At 34.2% G+C, this 20,415-nt stretch overlaps 1 protein-coding gene across 1 annotated transcript; it reads right to left on the minus strand.

Moving 5' to 3' along the window:
* Positions 1–14,274: 14,274 nt before the first annotated feature.
* MS3_00000168 (uncharacterized protein) lies at positions 14,275–17,332 on the minus strand. Its single transcript, XM_051208044.1, has 2 exons — positions 16,687–17,332; positions 14,275–16,631 (listed from the first exon to the last, which is right to left on the minus strand). The coding sequence occupies exon 2, from the start codon at positions 16,328–16,330 to the stop codon at positions 15,431–15,433; it is 900 nt and encodes a 299-aa protein (XP_051064007.1). The 5' UTR covers positions 16,331–16,631; positions 16,687–17,332; the 3' UTR covers positions 14,275–15,430.
* Between the last annotated feature and the right edge of the window lie 3,083 nt (positions 17,333–20,415).

Below are 20,415 nucleotides of genomic sequence, written 5' to 3' on the forward strand. Positions count from 1 at the left end.
GTTTATAATCTGTGAAACATGAGATGATGTTTTGAAGAGGAAGGAGATGTATAAATATGAAGATATATTTGATATGATGTATATACTACAACTGACTGATCGGACGACAACGATGTTATGTTGAGTGTAATGGTAAGTTTATGTTTATGCCTAATTCGATAACTTGTGACTAGTGTTGTATTGTGTCATGTTGTGGGACGAATAAGATGGTGGTTATGTGTGTTGATGAGTTAGTTATATGTGACTGATTTGTATGATATGATGTGAATATATTCACGACGGTCTGTTGACCGAGATATGATATAGTTTAGTGAATACTGAAATGTTGTAGCATGATATTGTGTTGAATTGTGATGTATGTGTGTTAATAATGTTAATTTTGTTTATATTTCAGACAATTGGTGTAAGATGGTGTGTTGTAACAATTGGTTGTGATGCTAATAGTGTCGAGTGATAAAACAGGTGAGTAGATTTATGTGGTCGGTTAGTTGTGTGTGGTATTGTGATGATGTTTGTGCTATGTTTGATTGACTGACTGGTTGTTTGATAGATAGATAGATAGATAGATTTTTCTTACTGTAAAGAGGAAATGTTGAAAGGATAAGGTTGACTGTTGACTTGTTGACTTAGGGAGAAGAATTGAGTAATAGTTGATAGTGTAGTGTTCGATCGATTGTGGTGTGTATATAGACGTTCAGTGTATGTGGTTTATGTGTTGTATGGATGTGTGTCGTGTTTGTCGATTTTGAATTTGTTGAGAGATGTAATAGAGAGGAGTGTGTATTTTGTGTGTACATAGGTGGAGAGGTGTCAGTAGACTGTTGAAATAGGTGTTGTGTGATATGATGCGATTCCAGCTCACATTGACTCGTTGAGGATGATAGTGAGATTAATGATCTGATGATCTTAATATTTCGATAGTATTTGATGAGAGAGTTGGTATTGTGTGTGCCAAATGAAAGTTGTTTTCTTCTGTTTTCTTATCTTTTTCTTTATCTTTTTTTTGGATTTTCAGTTTGTTTGTGAATTCTATGATGGTGATATTGGAGGCGATAAATTTGTGATGAGTGACGAGTGAGTTTGGTGATGGTGGTGGTGATGATGATTTATATACAAAGTTTTTAAATGGGAATAACGGTAAGTGTTTGTTTACCGATTGTTGATATGATGTGATGTGTTATGATTGGTGTGGTGAGTAGTGGTCTATTGTGATTATGTACTGTATATGATGGTTGTAGTGATGGTTGGTGTTGTGTGATTACGTTTTTAATTAGTGAAGCGAGACGTAATTTGGTGATGATAACTTGCCCTCCATGATCAGTGATTGGGCTCTATCTGAGACAGTATTGAAGAAATGTATACATATGTAGATGTATGTGTGTACACCTGTATATACATATGTAGACAATTGTATTTAGAAAGAATGAAAAGTGTATGTTTAATATTATGGATGTGATGTTAATTGAGATATTGATATGTTGTTGTTTTTTCTTCTTCAATTAATCATAGATTTGTAACGTTGGTGTAGAGTTGTATATGAGAGAATTTGTTGATGTTGTGATTGGAGGATAAGCGAAAGTATGCAGATGCGAACACATGTGAATATGAATTGGTGGGAGAGTTTATAATCTGTGAAACATGAGATGATGTTTTGAAGAGGAAGGAGATGTATAAATATGAAGATATATTTGATATGATGTATATACTACAACTGACTGATCGGACGACAACGATGTTATGTTGAGTGTAATGGTAAGTTTATGTTTATGCCTAATTCGATAACTTGTGACTAGTGTTGTATTGTGTCATGTTGTGGGACGAATAAGATGGTGGTTATGTGTGTTGATGAGTTAGTTATATGTGACTGATTTGTATGATATGATGTGAATATATTCACGACGGTCTGTTGACCGAGATATGATATAGTTTAGTGAATACTGAAATGTTGTAGCATGATATTGTGTTGAATTGTGATGTATGTGTGTTAATAATGTTAATTTTGTTTATATTTCAGACAATTGGTGTAAGATGGTGTGTTGTAACAATTGGTTGTGATGCTAATAGTGTCGAGTGATAAAACAGGTGAGTAGATTTATGTGGTCGGTTAGTTGTGTGTGGTATTGTGATGATGTTTGTGCTATGTTTGATTGACTGACTGGTTGTTTGATAGATAGATAGATAGATAGATTTTTCTTACTGTAAAGAGGAAATGTTGAAAGGATAAGGTTGACTGTTGACTTGTTGACTTAGGGAGAAGAATTGAGTAATAGTTGATAGTGTAGTGTTCGATCGATTGTGGTGTGTATATAGACGTTCAGTGTATGTGGTTTATGTGTTGTATGGATGTGTGTCGTGTTTGTCGATTTTGAATTTGTTGAGAGATGTAATAGAGAGGAGTGTGTATTTTGTGTGTACATAGGTGGAGAGGTGTCAGTAGACTGTTGAAATAGGTGTTGTGTGATATGATGCGATTCCAGCTCACATTGACTCGTTGAGGATGATAGTGAGATTAATGATCTGATGATCTTAATATTTCGATAGTATTTGATGAGAGAGTTGGTATTGTGTGTGCCAAATGAAAGTTGTTTTCTTCTGTTTTCTTATCTTTATCTTTATCTTTTTTTGGATTTTCAGTTTGTTTGTGAATTCTATGATGGTGATATTGGAGGCGATAAATTTGTGATGAATGACGAGTGAGGTTGGTGATGGTGGTGGTGATGATGATTTATATACAAAGTTTTTAAATGGGAATAACGGTAAGTGTTTGTTTACCGATTGTTGATATGATGTGATGTGTTATGATTGGTGTGGTGAGTAGTGGTCTATTGTGATTATGTACTGTATATGATGGTTGTAGTGATGGTTGGTGTTGTGTGATTACGTTTTTAATTAGTGAAGCGAGACGTAATTTGGTGATGATAACTTGCCCTCCATGATCAGTGATTGGGCTCTATCTGAGACAGTATTGAAGAAATGTATACATATGTAGATGTATGTGTGTACACCTGTATATACATATGTAGACAATTGTATTTAGAAAGAATGAAAAGTGTATGTTTAATATTATGGATGTGATGTTAATTGAGATATTGATATGTTGTTGTTTTTTCTTCTTCAATTAATCATAGATTTGTAACGTTGGTGTAGAGTTGTATATGAGAGAATTTGTTGATGTTGTGATTGGAGGATAAGCGAAAGTATGCAGATGCGAACACATGTGAATATGAATTGGTGGGAGAGTTTATAATCTGTGAAACATGAGATGATGTTTTGAAGAGGAAGGAGATGTATAAATATGAAGATATATTTGATATGATGTATATACTACAACTGACTGATCGGACGACAACGATGTTATGTTGAGTGTAATGGTAAGTTTATGTTTATGCCTAATTCGATAACTTGTGACTAGTGTTGTATTGTGTCATGTTGTGGGACGAATAAGATGGTGGTTATGTGTGTTGATGAGTTAGTTATATGTGACTGATTTGTATGATATGATGTGAATATATTCACGACGGTCTGTTGACCGAGATATGATATAGTTTAGTGAATACTGAAATGTTGTAGCATGATATTGTGTTGAATTGTGATGTATGTGTGTTAATAATGTTAATTTTGTTTATATTTCAGACAATTGGTGTAAGATGGTGTGTTGTAACAATTGGTTGTGATGCTAATAGTGTCGAGTGATAAAACAGGTGAGTAGATTTATGTGGTCGGTTAGTTGTGTGTGGTATTGTGATGATGTTTGTGCTATGTTTGATTGACTGACTGGTTGTTTGATAGATAGATAGATAGATAGATAGATTTTTCTTACTGTAAAGAGGAAATGTTGAAAGGATAAGGTTGACTGTTGACTTGTTGACTTAGGGAGAAGAATTGAGTAATAGTTGATAGTGTAGTGTTCGATCGATTGTGGTGTGTATATAGACGTTCAGTGTATGTGGTTTATGTGTTGTATGGATGTGTGTCGTGTTTGTCGATTTTGAATTTGTTGAGAGATGTAATAGAGAGGAGTGTGTATTTTGTGTGTACATAGGTGGAGAGGTGTCAGTAGACTGTTGAAATAGGTGTTGTGTGATATGATGCGATTCCAGCTCACATTGACTCGTTGAGGATGATAGTGAGATTAATGATCTGATGATCTTAATATTTCGATAGTATTTGATGAGAGAGTTGGTATTGTGTGTGCCAAATGAAAGTTGTTTTCTTCTGTTTTCTTATCTTTTCTTTTCTTTTTTTGGATTTTCAGTTTGTTTGTGAATTCTATGATGGTGATATTGGAGGCGATAAATTTGTGATGAGTGACGAGTGAGTTTGGTGATGGTGGTGGTGATGATGATTTATATACAAAGTTTTTAAATGGGAATAACGGTAAGTGTTTGTTTACCGATTGTTGATATGATGTGATGTGTTATGATTGGTGTGGTGAGTAGTGGTCTATTGTGATTATGTACTGTATATGATGGTTGTAGTGATGGTTGGTGTTGTGTGATTACGTTTTTAATTAGTGAAGCGAGACGTAATTTGGTGATGATAACTTGCCCTCCATGATCAGTGATTGGGCTCTATCTGAGACAGTATTGAAGAAATGTATACATATGTAGATGTATGTGTGTACACCTGTATATACATATGTAGACAATTGTATTTAGAAAGAATGAAAAGTGTATGTTTAATATTATGGATGTGATGTTAATTGAGATATTGATATGTTGTTGTTTTTTCTTCTTCAATTAATCATAGATTTGTAACGTTGGTGTAGAGTTGTATATGAGAGAATTTGTTGATGTTGTGATTGGAGGATAAGCGAAAGTATGCAGATGCGAACACATGTGAATATGAATTGGTGGGAGAGTTTATAATCTGTGAAACATGAGATGATGTTTTGAAGAGGAAGGAGATGTATAAATATGAAGATATATTTGATATGATGTATATACTACAACTGACTGATCGGACGACAACGATGTTATGTTGAGTGTAATGGTAAGTTTATGTTTATGCCTAATTCGATAACTTGTGACTAGTGTTGTATTGTGTCATGTTGTGGGACGAATAAGATGGTGGTTATGTGTGTTGATGAGTTAGTTATATGTGACTGATTTGTATGATATGATGTGAATATATTCACGACGGTCTGTTGACCGAGATATGATATAGTTTAGTGAATACTGAAATGTTGTAGCATGATATTGTGTTGAATTGTGATGTATGTGTGTTAATAATGTTAATTTTGTTTATATTTCAGACAATTGGTGTAAGATGGTGTGTTGTAACAATTGGTTGTGATGCTAATAGTGTCGAGTGATAAAACAGGTGAGTAGATTTATGTGGTCGGTTAGTTGTGTGTGGTATTGTGATGATGTTTGTGCTATGTTTGATTGACTGACTGGTTGTTTGATAGATAGATAGATAGATAGATAGATAGATTTTTCTTACTGTAAAGAGGAAATGTTGAAAGGATAAGGTTGACTGTTGACTTGTTGACTTAGGGAGAAGAATTGAGTAATAGTTGATAGTGTAGTGTTCGATCGATTGTGGTGTGTATATAGACGTTCAGTGTATGTGGTTTATGTGTTGTATGGATGTGTGTCGTGTTTGTCGATTTTGAATTTGTTGAGAGATGTAATAGAGAGGAGTGTGTATTTTGTGTGTACATAGGTGGAGAGGTGTCAGTAGACTGTTGAAATAGGTGTTGTGTGATATGATGCGATTCCAGCTCACATTGACTCGTTGAGGATGATAGTGAGATTAATGATCTGATGATCTTAATATTTCGATAGTATTTGATGAGAGAGTTGGTATTGTGTGTGCCAAATGAAAGTTGTTTTCTTCTGTTTTCTTATCTTTATCTTTATCTTTTTTTGGATTTTCAGTTTGTTTGTGAATTCTATGATGGTGATATTGGAGGCGATAAATTTGTGATGAGTGACGAGTGAGGTTGGTGATGGTGGTGGTGATGATGATTTATATACAAAGTTTTTAAATAGGAATAACGGTAAGTGTTTGTTTACCGATTGTTGATATGATGTGATGTGTTATGATTGGTGTGGTGAGTAGTGGTCTATTGTGATTATGTACTGTATATGATGGTTGTAGTGATGGTTGGTGTTGTGTGATTACGTTTTTAATTAGTGAAGCGAGACGTAATTTGGTGATGATAACTTGCCCTCCATGATCAGTGATTGGGCTCTATCTGAGACAGTATTGAAGAAATGTATACATATGTAGATGTATGTGTGTACACCTGTATATACATATGTAGACAATTGTATTTAGAAAGAATGAAAAGTGTATGTTTAATATTATGGATGTGATGTTAATTGAGATATTGATATGTTGTTGTTTTTTCTTCTTCAATTAATCATAGATTTGTAACGTTGGTGTAGAGTTGTATATGAGAGAATTTGTTGATGTTGTGATTGGAGGATAAGCGAAAGTATGCAGATGCGAACACATGTGAATATGAATTGGTGGGAGAGTTTATAATCTGTGAAACATGAGATGATGTTTTGAAGAGGAAGGAGATGTATAAATATGAAGATATATTTGATATGATGTATATACTACAACTGACTGATCGGACGACAACGATGTTATGTTGAGTGTAATGGTAAGTTTATGTTTATGCCTAATTCGATAACTTGTGACTAGTGTTGTATTGTGTCATGTTGTGGGACGAATAAGATGGTGGTTATGTGTGTTGATGAGTTAGTTATATGTGACTGGTTTGTATGATATGATGTGAATATATTCACGACGGTCTGTTGACCGAGATATGATATAGTTTAGTGAATACTGAAATGTTGTAGCATGATATTGTGTTGAATTGTGATGTATGTGTGTTAATAATGTTAATTTTGTTTATATTTCAGACAATTGGTGTAAGATGGTGTGTTGTAACAATTGGTTGTGATGCTAATAGTGTCGAGTGATAAAACAGGTGAGTAGATTTATGTGGTCGGTTAGTTGTGTGTGGTATTGTGATGATGTTTGTGCTATGTTTGATTGACTGACTGGTTGTTTGATAGATAGATAGATAGATAGATTTTTCTTACTGTAAAGAGGAAATGTTGAAAGGATAAGGTTGACTGTTGACTTGTTGACTTAGGGAGAAGAATTGAGTAATAGTTGATAGTGTAGTGTTCGATCGATTGTGGTGTGTATATAGACGTTCAGTGTATGTGGTTTATGTGTTGTATGGATGTGTGTCGTGTTTGTCGATTTTGAATTTGTTGAGAGATGTAATAGAGAGGAGTGTGTATTTTGTGTGTACATAGGTGGAGAGGTGTCAGTAGACTGTTGAAATAGGTGTTGTGTGATATGATGCGATTCCAGCTCACATTGACTCGTTGAGGATGATAGTGAGATTAATGATCTGATGATCTTAATATTTCGATAGTATTTGATGAGAGAGTTGGTATTGTGTGTGCCAAATGAAAGTTGTTTTCTTCTGTTTTCTTATCTTTATCTTTATCTTTTTTTGGATTTTCAGTTTGTTTGTGAATTCTATGATGGTGATATTGGAGGCGATAAATTTGTGATGAGTGACGAGTGAGTTTGGTGATGGTGGTGGTGATGATGATTTATATACAAAGTTTTTAAATGGGAATAACGGTAAGTGTTTGTTTACCGATTGTTGATATGATGTGATGTGTTATGATTGGTGTGGTGAGTAGTGGTCTATTGTGATTATGTACTGTATATGATGGTTGTAGTGATGGTTGGTGTTGTGTGATTACGTTTTTAATTAGTGAAGCGAGACGTAATTTGGTGATGATAACTTGCCCTCCATGATCAGTGATTGGGCTCTATCTGAGACAGTATTGAAGAAATGTATACATATGTAGATGTATGTGTGTACACCTGTATATACATATGTAGACAATTGTATTTAGAAAGAATGAAAAGTGTATGTTTAATATTATGGATGTGATGTTAATTGAGATATTGATATGTTGTTGTTTTTTCTTCTTCAATTAATCATAGATTTGTAACGTTGGTGTAGAGTTGTATATGAGAGAATTTGTTGATGTTGTGATTGGAGGATAAGCGAAAGTATGCAGATGCGAACACATGTGAATATGAATTGGTGGGAGAGTTTATAATCTGTGAAACATGAGATGATGTTTTGAAGAGGAAGGAGATGTATAAATATGAAGATATATTTGATATGATGTATATACTACAACTGACTGATCGGACGACAACGATGTTATGTTGAGTGTAATGGTAAGTTTATGTTTATGCCTAATTCGATAACTTGTGACTAGTGTTGTATTGTGTCATGTTGTGGGACGAATAAGATGGTGGTTATGTGTGTTGATGAGTTAGTTATATGTGACTGATTTGTATGATATGATGTGAATATATTCACGACGGTCTGTTGACCGAGATATGATATAGTTTAGTGAATACTGAAATGTTGTAGCATGATATTGTGTTGAATTGTGATGTATGTGTGTTAATAATGTTAATTTTGTTTATATTTCAGACAATTGGTGTAAGATGGTGTGTTGTAACAATTGGTTGTGATGCTAATAGTGTCGAGTGATAAAACAGGTGAGTAGATTTATGTGGTCGGTTAGTTGTGTGTGGTATTGTGATGATGTTTGTGCTATGTTTGATTGACTGACTGGTTGTTTGATAGATAGATAGATAGATAGATTTTTCTTACTGTAAAGAGGAAATGTTGAAAGGATAAGGTTGACTGTTGACTTGTTGACTTAGGGAGAAGAATTGAGTAATAGTTGATAGTGTAGTGTTCGGTCGATTGTGGTGTGTATATAGACGTTCAGTGTATGTGGTTTATGTGTTGTATGGATGTGTGTCGTGTTTGTCGATTTTGAATTTGTTGAGAGATGTAATAGAGAGGAGTGTGTATTTTGTGTGTACATAGGTGGAGAGGTGTCAGTAGACTGTTGAAATAGGTGTTGTGTGATGTGATGCGATTCCAGCTCACATTGACTCGTTGAGGATGATAGTGAGATTAATGATCTGATGATCTTAATATTTCGATAGTATTTGATGAGAGAGTTGGTATTGTGTGTGCCAAATGAAAGTTGTTTTCTTCTGTTTTCTTATCTTTATCTTTATCTTTTTTTGGATTTTCAGTTTGTTTGTGAATTCTATGATGGTGATATTGGAGGCGATAAATTTGTGATGAGTGACGAGTGAGTTTGGTGATGGTGGTGGTGATGATGATTTATATACAAAGTTTTTAAATGGGAATAACGGTAAGTGTTTGTTTACCGATTGTTGATATGATGTGATGTGTTATGATTGGTGTGGTGAGTAGTGGTCTATTGTGATTATGTACTGTATATGATGGTTGTAGTGATGGTTGGTGTTGTGTGATTACGTTTTTAATTAGTGAAGCGAGACGTAATTTGGTGATGATAACTTGCCCTCCATGATCAGTGATTGGGCTCTATCTGAGACAGTATTGAAGAAATGTATACATATGTAGATGTATGTGTGTACACCTGTATATGCATATGTAGACAATTGTATTTAGAAAGAATGAAAAGTGTATGTTTAATATTATGGATGTGATGTTAATTGAGATATTGATATGTTGTTGTTTTTTCTTCTTCAATTAATCATAGATTTGTAACGTTGGTGTAGAGTTGTATATGAGAGAATTTGTTGATGTTGTGATTGGAGGATAAGCGAAAGTATGCAGATGCGAACACATGTGAATATGAATTGGTGGGAGAGTTTATAATCTGTGAAACATGAGATGATGTTTTGAAGAGGAAGGAGATGTATAAATATGAAGATATATTTGATATGATGTATATACTACAACTGACTGATCGGACGACAACGATGTTATGTTGAGTGTAATGGTAAGTTTATGTTTATGCCTAATTCGATAACTTGTGACTAGTGTTGTATTGTGTCATGTTGTGGGACGAATAAGATGGTGGTTATGTGTGTTGATGAGTTAGTTATATGTGACTGATTTGTATGATATGATGTGAATATATTCACGACGGTCTGTTGACCGAGATATGATATAGTTTAGTGAATACTGAAATGTTGTAGCATGATATTGTGTTGAATTGTGATGTATGTGTGTTAATAATGTTAATTTTGTTTATATTTCAGACAATTGGTGTAAGATGGTGTGTTGTAACAATTGGTTGTGATGCTAATAGTGTCGAGTGATAAAACAGGTGAGTAGATTTATGTGGTCGGTTAGTTGTGTGTGGTATTGTGATGATGTTTGTGCTATGTTTGATTGACTGACTGGTTGTTTGATAGATAGATAGATAGATAGATTTTTCTTACTGTAAAGAGGAAATGTTGAAAGGATAAGGTTGACTGTTGACTTGTTGACTTAGGGAGAAGAATTGAGTAATAGTTGATAGTGTAGTGTTCGATCGATTGTGGTGTGTATATAGACGTTCAGTGTATGTGGTTTATGTGGTTTATGTGTTGTATGGATGTGTGTCGTGTTTGTCGATTTTGAATTTGTTGAGAGATGTAATAGAGAGGAGTTGGTTGACATTAAGAACCGGCCTATATGATTCCCTACCACCCGTTTTAAAAAAATTGTGGGGTGTGAATGAAAAATTTAGGTATCATTGATTGGTGGACTTGTTTTGCAAGTGTGTGCTCAAGTGATAATGAATAAACATTTTGTTACCTTTAATAATTTTGTGATTGGTCGTAAACTGTTCATCTTTGTAATCTGATTAGTTGAAATCGAAATCACATCTGAAGCTGTGATTGGATACCAGAATTTTCATTTTTTACATTTGAAATTTAATGATAATGAATAATTTTTTTGTGTAATCTTAGTCTTGAAAAAAATTTAGACTTTTGAAGAAAAAGACACCAACTTAATTGCATTACCATGCAATCCTACTGTTAGTGAATGTGTATTGGGATCAATTTTTGTTTTCCGATCAAGTATACCTTGAATTGAAGTCGTTAGTTATCGGAACAGGAATAATCATATGTATCTCAGTAAAAGAAAGTTTTTGGGAAAAAGCATCTGTAAACCGGTTTGAATATTTGATAATAGTGATTACTGAATGAGGTCGGTAGTCAAATATATAATACCAAATTAATAAACAAATTATCACCAAAGTGTGTGCATAGGCTTTTTTGTAACACACGGTGTGTTAATGGGAAAAAGAAATCAACATATCAATAAATCATCATGATAAATTACTGGTTGCAATATGTATAATTCAGGTGAACCAACCGTAGACGATCATTTAATGAACTGACTTTGACAGTATATGAAAGTAGTAATAAATTTTCCGAAAAAGACTTATTATTTAGTAAAGGATTATTTTGTAAATGTTCATTCATAATGAGAATTAGACAACGTTAGATTTAAATGTGGTTAAATTGTAAAAGTCCATTGAAACGGCTTATTGTGTTCACTTGTAAATTATTTGTAGTTCTGTATTTTAAAATTAATTTTTTGGTCGTAATAAAAACTAGTTTGTTTAATCAGTCATGTGTGAATATTGTTAACCGCCGTAATATGAAACCTGAATTATCTAGACATTATGAATGTAACCATTTTTGACAAGCATTTGAAATATCAGTTTCATGAAGTGTAAATGAACAAGCCTACGTCGTCTGACTGACTCAACAAATATTTATCGACTTTAAACGTATAAATATGAGTAAGGTCAACTGTATCAATGAACATTTACAATGCTATTAGTATTATTTATTTTCCTTATTATTATTATTATTATTATTATTATGATGTCAATTGACAAGATTCAATTCTTGTACTATGTATTTCATTGACACAAAATTTTTTGTATTTTCAATTTTCCTATAATGCTTAGTCACTTATTGTGACTGAACACTTTACTGCAAATCATCCCGACCTTTAGTGAATGACCTTTTAATTTGTACATATATATATCGTTACAGATGTAAACGTTAACCATTGTTAACACATTACATTGTCAAATTCATAAATGTCATGCCTTATTTTTGGACTTTATAAAATAATAAAATTATGGACTAATAACTGTATAGTGTGATGATGAAGTTAAGGAAAACGATTATTTCCTAAATTATTTTTGATTTTTGAATATTTTAAGGGAATATTTAACTGGTACAACGAGATTGTACCAGTCATAAATAGTTGATGAGGTGTGCAAATGAATACGGTGATATAATCAGTAGTTATGAATAACTATGGAGGCTTAGTTTACGATCAGACGTACTTCTTACGTACGCATAGTTCTGGTTTCAGGAAATTTTAATATAAAACAAGAATATGAAGTTCTTGTTTTGTGTATCTATGAAACGGATAATATTCTTATTTCTTTTACACTTACTGTATGACCTTTTATCACCATCATCATTTCAATGATGATGGTTTCAACTTGTTTTCAAATGTCATTATTTTATTCCTAAATAAGTTAATTTTCTCAATTTCGTTTACTTCTCTATGAGCTTTAATCACATTCATCTTTGTAATTATCTTATTACATTCACTAATAAATGTCATCATAAGTTTATTGACCTAACGACAAAATTACGATTTTCACTCATTTAAAATATTCCTATTAAAATGTACTCAAAATGTACTTTTATTAGATAGTTTACAAATGTGTTACTAAAACATGAACGCTAATCACATTATTTTCAATATAAAATTACTAGATTAGTCTTCATTAGATGACAAAATCTTGTCTAAGTTTTCTTAACCTTTATATCTAATAAACGTTAGAAACAAGTTTACGAATACATGAACGATAATCGCTTTTCCACTATTAATCTCTAAGGGATATCTAAATTCATGAGACATTAATAAGTGCTTAATCACTTGACCTTTGCGGCGGAAAAGTAGTAGATAAAAAATAATGGAAATCAAATTGTGGGTGGCCCTGAAAAGGGCCTTTACTCGTTCTCGCGGTCGAACGTCATCACTATTAGTTTGTAATGGCGCCACAGATAGGACATTTCGATTAACGAAAGTACGTTGTTAAAACTACAAAATCATGTTATGTAGATTTTGATTTACCTTTCAACCGTTCGAGTGAACATGAGGCGAAAGAACAGTTGTACAATTTCTGATCGCACCCTCTACAATAACGGTTACTGGGTTAATGTTAATGAACGAAACACTTACCCTCTTTATCACATTCCGAACAAGGTGTACGCGACACAGAATATGGTGTGCATCCGGATACACCTGCGTAATAGCAGCAGCAATTGCAGGTGAATCATCGGTCACAATGCCTACCAGTTGTCGACTGTTGGTACACCGTTGGAAAAGAAGAGGAATCGAGAAATCAAGGCCGACGTTTCGCGACTTAAAAGGCAATGCACATGGGTATTGCCTTAAAATTCATATCCATGGCAACGACTTGATATAAATGGACGTTCTCGTTATTAGTTTTGTACGTCCCGTCAAAACCAATTACGTCACAAAAGTGACCGGCCAAATTCACTTGCTCAGCAGTCATGAAGAAGAAATACGATAGACAGTTCTCATCGTCCAATTCGTATTCGCAAAGCCCACCCAAGGATGTTATGTGAGCTTTCAATTTCCCGTAATCACCTATAGTGTACATTATAAATTGGCAAATTCCGTACCAGGAAGGTTCGCGTGTGAGAACACTTTGTACCGCATATTGCAGACATCTTGAGCGGTCAGACATTTCCCATAAGATTGGTAAGCAAAATTCCTGATGTGGAATGCAGCGGTACCGGAAATCAGCAGCGGTCTCACAGTTTCAAACTCCCCATCCGTTAACCTGCGCATCCATGAATTACCCTGGTACCTCAGGGAATTGCACTCGTGATTGTGATGTACATTCCCACGTACAACAGTCCAATAGCCGTCTATAATCTTACAAAACATAAATGCTGGACATTGGGTGTTCATAGAAGCCCTTCATTAAAAAAATTATAAAACAATTTACCAAATTACCTCCTCCGTCTAATACGTTGTGACGAACCGCTAGATCTTATACGCCCATTTCGCCAACACACAAATTTAATGTAGGATTTTTGATCTCTGCCAATATGCGAATCTCTCACTACACAATGACTGTAAGTCGATCTTTCAAAATTTGTGATAGTGGTCTTTAACGCTTCAACCGATGGAAACGCAACCAGAAACAAGGTAGTCAAAAAGACTTCCTCCATTTCCGTTACGTGAGAAACACCAGCGCTCGTACTCGGCACGTTACTCTGCTCAATAATGACGATTGAGATTGTGCTTCGTCGACAAGTACTGATAATTTATAACAAATTTCAAGACATAACTAACCAATTAAATCTAATTTTTGGAACTAGCCATTTCATTGGACGAAACACGGGATGAAAAATATTGTAATTTGGGGTTGGAAAATTTTTTTTTAAAAAAAAAAATGGCCGGTCGGACAATATTATTCAGAGGAGTGTGTATTTTGTGTGTACATAGGTGGAGAGGTGTCAGTAGACTGTTGAAATAGGTGTTGTGTGATGTGATGCGATTCCAGCTCACATTGACTCGTTGAGGATGATAGTGAGATTAATGATCTGATGATCTTAATATTTCGATAGTATTTGATGAGAGAGTTGGTATTGTGTGTGCCAAATGAAAGTTGTTTTCTTCTGTTTTCTTATCTTTATCTTTTTCTTGTTTTTGGATTTTCAGTTTGTTTGTGAATTCTATGATGGTGATATTGGAGGCGATAAATTTGTGATGAGTGACGAGTGAGTTTGGTGATGGTGGTGGTGATGATGATTTATATACAAAGTTTTTAAATGGGAATAACGGTAAGTGTTTGTTTACCGATTGTTGATATGATGTGATGTGTTATGATTGGTGTGGTGAGTAGTGGTCTATTGTGATTATGTACTGTATATGTGTTATGACCTTGGATGTCTGACTTTTCGATCACACGACTTATCTACCAATCCGAATACGACTTATACGAATCTTCACACTAGGCCAACCAATGACGTTCAACCGGTGTGGGCAGTTTAGCGTCCTTATTGGTCCTATGTCCTACGAGCCCTTCCACTTGAGTCCAGAACAAAATACCAGCTTCCGAATCAGAGCAGATCAGACCAGATCATTTATTTCAGACATACTTGGTTTATATATCAATCATACAGACCGCAACGTACCATAAAATAGGAGATAATATTTGTACACAAATAAGCCCAAAAAGTGGCTGTGAATGTGGGAGGCATTAGTTAATAAACTGAACATAATTTAAGAAGCGTAAATCGTACAATAATAAATTATAGGTCAAAATAAAGCTTATCATAAGAGGGGTATAAATATACATAATGTAATTGTTGAATAGTTATACAATAAGAATATTCATAGAATATTAGTCCATGAATAGTCCTCGGAAGTTACCTGTAATTTAATCTTCACCGGATATAACACCTCCCTTTTTTTTTTTTTTAAGATTCCAAGTTTAGATTCTGATTTTTAAGAAAAATTATGTGTAACTTTCAATTTTCCTCCTCCGCGAAATAATGTTGGGTCCTTATGTCTCCAAATTACAACTAATAGGACTTTGTTTAAACCATGTTTCTCGTATTGACTGGAGAATCCACTAAAAGTGACTAGACGATAATGAACGACTTTTGATTTGAGGTCATTATTTTCAAGTTCATTATGAATCTCATTAGCAGATAACGAGTCATTAAGAAAGTCAACGCCTAACAAAATTAAATTAGATTTTTGACCATCATTTGAAACAGCCGATATATTTTCTTCATTGTTATAAGAAGTTTCATTAAAATTATATGTGTTATTCTGAGAACCAATATTTGGTACATTGTCATTAGAAATGGGATAGGTTGACTCAATATAAAATTCTGTCTTCCGGTGATTTTGAGTAACATCTGGTACAATTTGGTTCATCGTGTTGCTCCAGTTATTTTCTGAATACGAGTCACCATAGCTTTCTCGACTAATAGCACGTGGACCACAATTTTGTTCTAGCTGGAGTTTATTTTCAGAGCTGGACAGAACCAGTAGCGTTTCATTTAATTCTGGACTCTGGGCTTCATCTACAGGATCTGGCTCCTGATCACCTGGTATTTCCACAACTTCATGTGCATTTAGCACAATATTTTCTTGCTCTGAGCTGGACACGTTACCAATATTACGTTTTGATTCAGGTATAAAAGGATTTGAATCCTCCGCAGGATATGCTTCTGAAATGTCCATTACTGCACCATTATCTGCATCATGAATAGATTTCTTATTTTCTGCTTGAATGCAAAGTCTGCCCAAAACTGTTTCAAATAGCTGTTGTTGGAAGGCCAACATCTTCTGCTGGTGCTGTAATATTAACCGCAACTCTTCGAAAGAAATCGACATTTTTTTTTTTTTGCCAATAATATTAGCTCCAGAAATCACCGGCAATTATACAGCTAATTTATTTCCAAAATCTGAGTCACCACTTGTATTATTATTATTTATTTGTTGCCAAAATCCCCGTCGCCAATTGTTATGACCTTGCGTCTCCCAATTATTTTGTTTTTGCCAAAATCCCCGTCGCCAATTGTTATGACCTTGAAGTTGAGGGTTCAAAACTTTTCTCCACCCCGTCGCCAATTGTTATGACCTTGCGTCTCCCAATTATTTTGTTTTTGCCAAAATCCCCGTCGCCAATTGTTATGACCTTGAAGTTGAGGGTTCAAAACTTTTATCCCATCCCCGTCGCCAATTGTTATGATCTTGGATGTCTGACTTTTCGATCACACGACTTATCTACCAATCCGAATACGACTTATACGAATCTTCACACTAGGCCAACCAATGACGTTCAACCGGTGTGGGCAGTTTAGCGTCCTTATTGGTCCTCTGTCCTACGAGCCCTTCCACTTGAGTCCAGAACAAAATACCAGCTTCCGAATCAGAGCAGATCAGACCAGATCATTTATTTCAGACATACTTGGTTTATATATCAATCATACAGACCGCAACGTACCATAAAATAGGAGATAATATTTGTACACAAATAAGCCCAAAAAGTGGCTGTGAATGTGGGAGGCATTAGTTAATAAACTGAACATAATTTAAGAAGCGTAAATCGTACAATAATAAATTATAGGTCAAAATAAAGCTTATCATAAGAGGGGTATAAATATACATAATGTAATTGTTGAATAGTTATACAATAAGAATATTCATAGAATATTAGTCCATGAATAGTCCTCGGAAGTTACCTGTAATTTAATCTTCACCGGATATAACAATATGATGGTTGTAGTGATGGTTGGTGTTGTGTGATTACGTTTTTAATTAGTGAAGCGAGACGTAATTTGGTGATGATAACTTGCCCTCCATGATCAGTGATTGGGCTCTATCTGAGACAGTATTGAAGAAATGTATACATATGTAGATGTATGTGTGTACACCTGTATATACATATGTAGACAATTGTATTTAGAAAGAATGAAAAGTGTATGTTTAATATTATGGATGTGATGTTAATTGAGATATTGATATGTTGTTGTTTTTTCTTCTTCAATTAATCATAGATTTGTAACGTTGGTGTAGAGTTGTATATGAGAGAATTTGTTGATGTTGTGATTGGAGGATAAGCGAAAGTATGCAGATGCGAACACATGTGAATATGAATTGGTGGGAGAGTTTATAATCTGTGAAACATGAGATGATGTTTTGAAGAGGAAGGAGATGTATAAATATGAAGATATATTTGATATGATGTATATACTACAACTGACTGATCGGACGACAACGATGTTATGTTGAGTGTAATGGTAAGTTTATGTTTATGCCTAATTCGATAACTTGTGACTAGTGTTGTATTGTGTCATGTTGTGGGACGAATAAGATGGTGGTTATGTGTGTTGATGAGTTAGTTATATGTGACTGATTTGTATGATATGATGTGAATATATTCACGACGGTCTGTTGACCGAGATATGATATAGTTTAGTGAATACTGAAATGTTGTAGCATGATATTGTGTTGAATTGTGATGTATGTGTGTTAATAATGTTAATTTTGTTTATATTTCAGACAATTGGTGTAAGATGGTGTGTTGTAACAATTGGTTGTGATGCTAATAGTGTCGAGTGATAAAACAGGTGAGTAGATTTATGTGGTCGGTTAGTTGTGTGTGGTATTGTGATGATGTTTGTGCTATGTTTGATTGACTGACTGGTTGTTTGATAGATAGATAGATAGATTTTTCTTACTGTAAAGAGGAAATGTTGAAAGGATAAGGTTGACTGTTGACTTGTTGACTTAGGGAGAAGAATTGAGTAATAGTTGATAGTGTAGTGTTCGATCGATTGTGGTGTGTATATAGACGTTCAGTGTATGTGGTTTATGTGTTGTATGGATGTGTGTCGTGTTTGTCGATTTTGAATTTGTTGAGAGATGTAATAGAGAGGAGTGTGTATTTTGTGTGTACATAGGTGGAGAGGTGTCAGTAGACTGTTGAAATAGGTGTTGTGTGATGTGATGCGATTCCAGCTCACATTGACTCGTTGAGGATGATAGTGAGATTAATGATCTGATGATCTTAATATTTCGATAGTATTTGATGAGAGAGTTGGTATTGTGTGTGCCAAATGAAAGTTGTTTTCTTCTGTTTTCTTATCTTTATCTTTTTCTTGTTTTTGGATTTTCAGTTTGTTTGTGAATTCTATGATGGTGATATTGGAGGCGATAAATTTGTGATGAGTGACGAGTGAGTTTGGTGATGGTGGTGGTGATGATGATTTATATACAAAGTTTTTAAATGGGAATAACGGTAAGTGTTTGTTTACCGATTGTTGATATGATGTGATGTGTTATGATTGGTGTGGTGAGTAGTGGTCTATTGTGATTATGTACTGTATATGATGGTTGTAGTGATGGTTGGTGTTGTGTGATTACGTTTTTAATTAGTGAAGCGAGACGTAATTTGGTGATGATAACTTGCCCTCCATGATCAGTGATTGGGCTCTATCTGAGACAGTATTGAAGAAATGTATACATATGTAGATGTATGTGTGTACACCTGTATATACATATGTAGACAATTGTATTTAGAAAGAATGAAAAGTGTATGTTTAATATTATGGATGTGATGTTAATTGAGATATTGATATGTTGTTGTTTTTTCTTCTTCAATTAATCATAGATTTGTAACGTTGGTGTAGAGTTGTATATGAGAGAATTTGTTGATGTTGTGATTGGAGGATAAGCGAAAGTATGCAGATGCGAACACATGTGAATATGAATTGGTGGGAGAGTTTATAATCTGTGAAACATGAGATGATGTTTTGAAGAGGAAGGAGATGTATAAATATGAAGATATATTTGATATGATGTATATACTACAACTGACTGATCGGACGACAACGATGTTATGTTGAGTGTAATGGTAAGTTTATGTTTATGCCTAATTCGATAACTTGTGACTAGTGTTGTATTGTGTCATGTTGTGGGACGAATAAGATGGTGGTTATGTGTGTTGATGAGTTAGTTATATGTGACTGATTTGTATGATATGATGTGAATATATTCACGACGGTCTGTTGACCGAGATATGATATAGTTTAGTGAATACTGAAATGTTGTAGCATGATATTGTGTTGAATTGTGATGTATGTGTGTTAATAATGTTAATTTTGTTTATATTTCAGACAATTGGTGTAAGATGGTGTGTTGTAACAATTGGTTGTGATGCTAATAGTGTCGAGTGATAAAACAGGTGAGTAGATTTATGTGGTCGGTTAGTTGTGTGTGGTATTGTGATGATGTTTGTGCTATGTTTGATTGACTGACTGGTTGTTTGATAGATAGATAGATAGATAGATAGATTTTTCTTACTGTAAAGAGGAAATGTTGAAAGGATAAGGTTGACTGTTGACTTGTTGACTTAGGGAGAAGAATTGAGTAATAGTTGATAGTGTAGTGTTCGATCGATTGTGGTGTGTATATAGACGTTCAGTGTATGTGGTTTATGTGTTGTATGGATGTGTGTCGTGTTTGTCGATTTTGAATTTGTTGAGAGATGTAATAGAGAGGAGTGTGTATTTTGTGTGTACATAGGTGGAGAGGTGTCAGTAGACTGTTGAAATAGGTGTTGTGTGATGTGATGCGATTCCAGCTCACATTGACTCGTTGAGGATGATAGTGAGATTAATGATCTGATGATCTTAATATTTCGATAGTATTTGATGAGAGAGTTGGTATTGTGTGTGCCAAATGAAAGTTGTTTTCTTCTGTTTTCTTATCTTTATCTTTTCTTTTTTTGGATTTTCAGTTTGTTTGTGAATTCTATGATGGTGATATTGGAGGCGATAAATTTGTGATGAGTGACGAGTGAGTTTGGTGATGGTGGTGGTGATGATGATTTATATACAAAGTTTTTAAATGGGAATAACGGTAAGTGTTTGTTTACCGATTGTTGATATGATGTGATGTGTTATGATTGGTGT

Source organism: Schistosoma haematobium (genome assembly GCF_000699445.3).
Source record: "Schistosoma haematobium chromosome Unknown HiC_scaffold_333, whole genome shotgun sequence".
NCBI classification, from domain to species: Eukaryota; Metazoa; Platyhelminthes; class Trematoda; order Strigeidida; family Schistosomatidae; genus Schistosoma; species Schistosoma haematobium.